This window comes from Psammomys obesus, unplaced genomic scaffold (assembly GCF_907164565.1).
Source record: "Psammomys obesus unplaced genomic scaffold, mPsaObe1.curated_primary_1811, whole genome shotgun sequence".
Lineage (NCBI taxonomy): Eukaryota > Metazoa > Chordata > Mammalia > Rodentia > Muridae > Psammomys > Psammomys obesus.
The window spans coordinates 8600388-8607948 of record NW_026585895.1 but is presented as its reverse complement, the minus strand read 5'-3'; the positions used below and the strand labels follow the sequence as shown (position 1 = coordinate 8607948).

General features: G+C 44.6%; 1 protein-coding gene across 1 annotated transcript in view; it reads right to left on the bottom strand.

Annotated features, from left to right (window-relative positions):
* Nucleotides 1-7561, bottom strand: part of Pde11a (phosphodiesterase 11A) — a 287680-nt gene that overhangs the window by 172433 nt on the left and 107686 nt on the right. Inside the window, exon 3 of the mRNA XM_055600598.1 lies at nucleotides 2859-2948. Within this exon, the coding sequence (XP_055456573.1) occupies nucleotides 2859-2948 (90 nt within the window). The remainder of the gene's footprint in view (nucleotides 1-2858; nucleotides 2949-7561) is intronic.

Sequence of the window (7561 nt, the reverse complement as noted above, 5' to 3'; positions counted from 1 at the left end):
AGAAGAAGAAGAAGAAGAAGAAGAAGAAGAAGAAGAAGAAGAAGAAGGAGGAGGAAAAGGAGGAGGAGGAGGAGGAGGAGAAGAAGAAGAAGAAGAAGGATAAGAAGAAGAAGAGGAGGAGGAGGAGGAGGAGGAAGGAGAAGAAGAGGAAGAGGAAGAGGAAGAAGAAGAAGAGGAGAAGAAGAAGAGGAAGAAGAAGAGGAGGAGGAGGAAGAGGAAGAATAGAGAGAGAAGTCTCTGGAATTTGAACTGCAAACTGTGAGAGGTCAATGTGCTGTAACTTCATGTTGAAAAGGCATCAAATGGAAGACAATTCTTACCCAGGGAAGAACACACAACTGGTTACCCAATTCCAAACAGCCATGAAAAGGTCTGTGCAAGTGACACCGTGGAGACTGAGCAGGCTGTGTTTATGTATTTAGGAACGCATATGTGTATATAAACACATATGTATGAAACAACAATCAATGAAAAATAGAGGGGATGAATCTGAAAGACAGCAAGGAGAGATATATGGGAGAGTTTGAAGGGAGGAAATAAAGGGGAAATGATCTAATTATCATCTCAAAAAATAAAAGAAATAATTTCTTCAAAGGGAGACAATTGTCTGAGTAATTACAAACAAATTCCCTGTTATTAAGGGGGAAACATCATTACCTTAATCACTCAGATTATTTCTTCAGACGGATCATATTAACAGAACAATTATTTAACTTTTCAATTTGTGATGATTGCATGGAGAGCCTCTGGGACCTTTCCTCAAGAACATTTCTCTCGAAGGGGAAATGAACGCCCCCAGAGCCTTGCACTGACAAATCGCATTACAGTAATTTTATTCTTTCTAATTAAAAATTGCTGCCTTGCTAACGAATGGTGAAAATTTTACAAATGGCAAAAAAAAGGCTAGCTCCAGAAGAGGAGAAAAAGGGAGGAAGTCTAGGATGATCAAACAGCTCAACGGGCCGTAGACACTCTCCTTCTTACTGTCCCGCTGTGCAGGAAACAGTGGTGTGCCCTTCTCCTGAGCTAGCTCCACTCGGCTCTCTCTTATCCATGCATTCTTCCTCAATTACCTCAGCAGGTCTCCTGGTTCTACATAATCTCCCCGCCTAATATTACACTCCCTCAGGTTTAGCTCCGTATTCCAGGCATTTACTGTCCACACACTTGTACCTAAGCCCAAAGCCTCCTCTGTTCTGCACGTCAGCAAGCCCTGCCTGTCATCACGGATGTGGAGGAAATCTCCGGCTCCCTTTTAGAGCCCAGCCATCAGTCTCCTTCTCACTGTTCTCCCCTCCTCAGGCCTTTACTGGTCCTGAGGAGGGCAGGTCGCTGTCTTTTTAAAATGAATTGGAGTCAGCTTAAAATCTCCTATGGCTTTCTATCACACTTAAAATCAACAGTTTCTGACATGCGCACTGGCCTTTCTGCCCACTAGGCCCTGGCTCACCTCGTTTCTTTGCTTGTCTTCCATCCGCCCCTTTTATCCCTCTGTTCTCCCTATGCAGTGACACAGAGCCTTTGCACTGCTGTGTCTGGATACCCTGCACGGGTCTTCTGTGGCTCGGCCTCTCATTTCATTCTGCTTCTATCGTTTCTTTATAGATATATTTCATCAGCTTCCAGAATAAATGCACAACGGTGTCATCCCTTTTTTTCACTTTATTTTTATTTATAATGTTTATTATTGTCTGACTGTGTGACTTTTGTCTTCGCTTTTTCTATTATCTATTGTTCTCACTAGACTAGCGAGTTCTGTAAGGACAGACAGGGTCTCATGAGAACCATGGCATACATGTGTGTTCAATGAATAAGAGAGATGTGCCATCCACGAGGACGAAAAGACCGTCTTAACAGTCTTAGAAATTCATAAGGCAGTTGCACAGAGGATCATCATCAAACAGTATAAAAATGTGTTGGAAGCATGCACCAGAACAATGATGTGGAGGAAGAAAGATGAGTTGTGTCCTGAAGGACACATGAGGCATTTGGCAGCAGGAAGGAAGAAGAGGCCGTGAAGACGGAGGAGAACGTAGGATAAAGTAAAACAAGCAGGCTGCTCTCTGGAAGTCATGGAGACATATTGCTGGAGTCGCAAATGAAAGGAATACATGAGCAAGCCATGGTTCTAAAGATGAAATTGAAACCCGCTTAGAGGAAAGGCGAGCTATGCCACCCTAAAGGAAGATGGCTGTGTGGTCAGCAGTGTTCATCTGTCTGCCATGACGTAGTCATTATCATAGTGCTCAGTGAACAAACTTTAATCCTTTTGATTGGCTGAGGGATTTAATCCCCTTTTTAACATTTTCTCATTTGAGTATATTTCTGGGTTGCAACAATGATCTCCATGTATTTAAATGTAGAGTGAAATTTGATCTCTGGGTGATAATTTAATGCAATATGAGCTTCTGGGTCCATTTTACTTGATTCTATGAGTCCTGAAGGTGTATAAGATCATTGCCTCTTTTGTGGCTTGTCCTATATGCCGTGTGTTGTTTCTTCTAGAAAACTTTTCAAACAAAATCTGCAAGGAGGAGCGAAATTATGTTTGTACCAAACTCGGCTTCTTGAAGGGACCAAACTGGACAATTATCAGCAAATGCTGCTGTTTCGAAGCTACAAGCACCAGGCCATACATCTGCCGACACATGGTATAGGTGCCAGGGTCATTTCCTTTTCTAAAAGAAACCAGTGCTGGTTCCCAGAAATAAAAATAGCGAATTTGTATGTACTTGTATCTATAATTGACATATTGTACAAACAATAAGATCCCAGGGCTATACATCAATCATCTGCTATTTTTGAGAGATGGAGTGACACCAGAAGCCGGGAAGACCGGCGAGCTTGAAGCTACTCACCCTGCTCCTTTCGTATTCTTTCCTTGAGGCAGCGAAGAGCTGAGCATTAGCTATGGCAATTCCGCAGAAGGGCAGGTACATCTGCATAGCCTGGGGCACAGAGACATTAGGAACGTTAGTGCCTTCACCTAACTCAAGCCCACAGCTCCTGCCTGTGCGGTTCTTCCCTTTCAGTCAAATGACCCGGGCGCTGAGTTGTTACCGCGCCCAGCTTCAGGGCCACGCTTCTCAGCATTAGCTCTGAGATGGTGGAAATCAGCCTTTAACAGGGAAATTCACATCTATGAAATCACAGAGCAAGTGGAGCAAAGATTCCGAGAGCTACTATATGGAAACTATGGCTGATAAGTCTTGTATTCCAACTCTGAAAAATGAAAAATAAAGAAGAGAACTGCAATGTCGCTAGAATTTAAAGCATGTATTCACGTTCATACTTAGAATGTATGGCAGGACATGAGCGAATCCCTGTGTACATACATTGTCTATAAAGGCCATCCGAGCAGGGCCTGCCAGCTGCCAGACTTAAGCATGCTTATAAGGGTAGGCCTTGTGTGAACTGAGGGTCTCAAGCCCTAGGGGATCTGCTTGGATCCACTACCTGGTAGGTATGATTAGGCAAGAACGCAACCTGGCATGGCTCTGTAGCAACTTGTTTGAGGAAAGGCTCGGGGCCCACGAGAGAGAAAAAATATGTCTCCTGTTGGAAGAAGTGCACAGCTGTGCTGGGCCTGACCCTGAGAAAGTCTTTCTAAACAGGAGGCCAAAGTTGGAGGATTACTCCTACCTCTAGAAATTATATGATTCCAGGCTGATGAGGTGTTCCAGTAACTAGTTCCCTGAACTTTTCACAGCATGAGAGGAATAAGTGACATTTATCTGGGGCTTCTCTAAAGCAGAGTTAGCACGTCATGATTTGTATCAGTGTTTTTCTGTCCCACACCCCATCAAGAGGCGAAAAGGCACACAGAGCAGTTCTGGCCAGGCCAGTGGTGCGTAGCCCGCACAGGCACACATGTGAGACACCTCTGGGACACCCAAAGGTGACGGTGAGGTTGCCTGGAATAAAGGCTGACTTCGGGGGGGATAAAAGATGAAGCACAGTTCGATGCCCTATCATTTGTTACCTAACTTTGTCCACCTAGCCACACTCTGGACTAGGGTCCCTAAAGGAGTGTCAGAGCCCTGTAGAATGATTAAAGCTATGACCCCGTTCTCACAGAAGAGAGAGGGAGAAAAAAAAAACAGGAGGGAAACCAAGAACCACAACACTCAGTGAGCTTGATCTGAAGCAGATCTTCCAGGATAGATCCCATCAGGAAGTCTTTGAGTTTCCTCCTATAATGGATGCTATCTCTGTTTCCCTCTTTCCCCACTCTGGCTCCTCCTCCTCATGCTTTAATAACACTCCCTGTAAACCAGTAGGTACTGGGTCACACAAAACTGCCAGGTATCCTCAGAACTTGCCTGCCTTTGGCCAGAATAGGACCGCTTTCAACGTCCACTATACACTGAGCAGGTTTCCATGTAGCTTCCTGTTGGGGGCTGGGGTGTCCTGTTTGGTTTGTACTTTCTTTTTCTCTGCCATAGAGATGGTGGCCATTATGTGGATAAAGGAGAGAAGGGGCTGAGACACTGCCGTGTGTCTACTGCGACAGAAAGAGGTGAACACATTTGTGTCTTTCATGATGTCAGAACTGACTGAGTAACAATAAATCCACAAGGTAAGTGTTTCCGATGACTGTGCCTGCCAGATGATCCAGCTTCCCTTGATAACCCTGAAGAGGGCGAGCACAGGTTCTTTTATTCCAATGTAATTACTAATATTAACTTTCGTACCATATATTACACATTACATTGTGTGTGCATGTGTGTGCATGTGCGTGCATGTGTGTGTGTGTAAAAAGACAAGAGTTTTGAGGAATTTCAAAGAGGCCAAAACTGGAAAACTGATAGTGATCTAAGAATCTTTGTATTGATAAAAAATTAAAGTGAGCTATAGAAGAAGCCAGAAGCTGCCGTAGCTGTGGGTGGGAGAGCCAGAATCAGAAGTTGGGCTGTAGGAGAGATGTGAAGGGAAGGGCAGGACCAGGTCAGGTAGACTGACGCAGAGTGGGTGAAGGTAACATGGGTTGGGCAGCAGTGGTTTGAGGAGGCCTCGTTAGCAGGGGACTGAGCTGGGCTGACGCTCCTGAAACAGCTGGGACTTCTCCTTCCATCCCTTGACGTGCACACTGAGTGCTCATCACAGGCTGGCCGGGCTCTCTCCATTGCAGTGATGGGGTCGACCATCTTATGAGGTCCAGGTGAGGGGACTATACTCTTTCCCTGGTCTGCTATGGCTGGTACGTTCTCGGGTATGGTTTTCTTGACAAAAATTTAACACTGCATGTGCTCCCGCATTCTCAATTCACCACAGTAAATGTAGCCGGTGGCTCCCTCTCCACTCCAAGCCTAAGTCACCTGTCAGTCAGGTGGCCCCATTCACAACTCCATCCCAGTGCACGGTCATCCTCCATCTTCAACATAGACTCAAAGATGAATTGTAAAGTGGAGAATAGATACAGTGTAGATGAAGCCAGTCTCATATGATATGCAGTAACTTAAAAGGCTCAATCTAACCACAAAAATTTACTTGTTTTCCTCTCCACCATTTATTTTGATGATGTTTGCTTTCTGGACCAAGGCTAAGGTGGTTTTTAAGTCCAGCAAGTAGGAAGAAAAATGTAGTTGAATGAATTTGTGAGCTGTTTTCTGAAGCCTTGCTTTACTTGGTTTGTGATGGTAATATTGAGCTCTTACTACCAGATTTTAAAACTCTAAAATTCTAAGATGTTTTTAGGTTTATTTCATGTGTATGAGTGTTTGCCTACATGCATGTTTATATACCAAGTGCATGCCTGATGCCTGGGAAGATCAGAGGGACATGTCAGATCCTCTGGAGTTACAGGCAGCTGTGAATCATTATATGGGTGCTGGGAATCTAACCCAGAACCTCTGAAAAAGCAGCCAGAGCTCTGAACTGCTGAGCCATATCCCCAGCCCCTAAGAGAATCTAAATTTTAGGCCACATTACTTTTGTTCCTTTCATAGCTTTTCCGTATGAAATTTAACAAGTCACTTAAACCCTCTGAGTCTACTTCCATATCTGTAAGACACCACGTTTATGGTAGCTTTTAATTCTAATGTTTCGTGACTCAACTAGTTAAAAATATCAATGAGCTGTAATATTATATCTGCTAGAAGCTGCAAAAAGTTCAATAAACATGCTTCTACCTTACTCAAGAAATAGCATTTGTAGTAGGAACTGACATAGACAAAGCCCTTTCATCAATGCAGCAGGCATGATTGTGGGTGTCAGGTACAAGGTTCAGACTTCTCCAAGAGTTATTTCTCTTGGATCCTCACAAGGATATATGTTATAGCAGTAGCTGCACTTTTTGAGATGAGGCCTGAGGTTTATGAGCTTACAGAAAGTTATCAGGAGACAATTCTCCATGGTTCTTTCCTCCTCCCCATTCCACCCCTTCTCTCGTCAGCACATTTCACAGAGGCACTGCTCTGTCAAGGATGTTGGCACAGCGAATGCCCTTTGAAGGTAGAGAAGTGTCTCCTTGCTAGTGAAAAGCAGAATGACTTGCTATCCAGCATAATAAAGATGATTTCTCTCTCCGGATGGGGATAGTTTTGGTGCCTTGCGTTTGAGCATCCTCCTGCAGAGCAATGCCTTTCGTATGCAGTTGTAAGCGTTGGAGGCTGGCACAAATGCTGATGCCTTGGCTATTTTACTTCCCGTTACTATCAAAGTAGTTTGTCCCTGATCCAGGAGTCTTGTAGCTCTTGCCAGCATGCATGAGACTACGGCCCACTAACTCGTTACCTTGCAGGTAGACAGAATCCGATTCCTTAATAATCAACAAGGTCACCCAGATGGTAGGTGGTGGGGCTACATTTCTTATTTAATTCAGTCTGCTTGAGGCTGGAGTCTACCTTTTCATTTCTCACGGGCTCTGCCTCTCGGAGAAATATGTATCTCTCAGCTTGATAGTGTGATAGCTAGCTGCAGCATGATGGGACAGGTGCTGAGAGAAGGGGATTCCATGTGGCTCCGAGAGGCTGCAGAAGCACAAGGAGGTTCTGGCAGAAGGAAAGTAAGCAATTTCTAGTGAGAGCCAGCCCTCGAGTGATCTGCTGATGGATCAAAACCATCCTAAAGGAAGAGCTGACCCTGATAGATATGACACTGGTTATAGAGGCCAGAACGCAATCTTTATGAAGAAAAAGAACCCAGCTTTACAAGAGGTGACCAGCAGGCCCAGCCCTCAACCCTGGGTGAGAATTTAAGGGTCAGATCACACTTCTGTGATACCCACACTTCTGTGGGTAACAGAGAAACCAGAAGAGAAATGAGGGGCCATTGTTGATGCGCTAAATGGGGGGACACAAGGCTGTAGGGATGTGGAAATGGTTTTAAGTAGGGGGCTGTCAAAGCAGAGCCCAAGGGTAAGAATCCTGCGGTGTAGGAAGTGGGTCAGGCACTGAGAGCAGAACTTTGCTGTGTGTACCCTAGGGCTGGAGAGCTTGCAAGCAGCCCAAGGTCCACTGCCAAATAATGGCAAATCTCTTCATTCACATTTGTTTCTGAAAGAAAGAAAGAGAAAGAAAGAAAGAAAGAAAGAAAGAAAGAAAGAAAGAAAGAAAGAAAG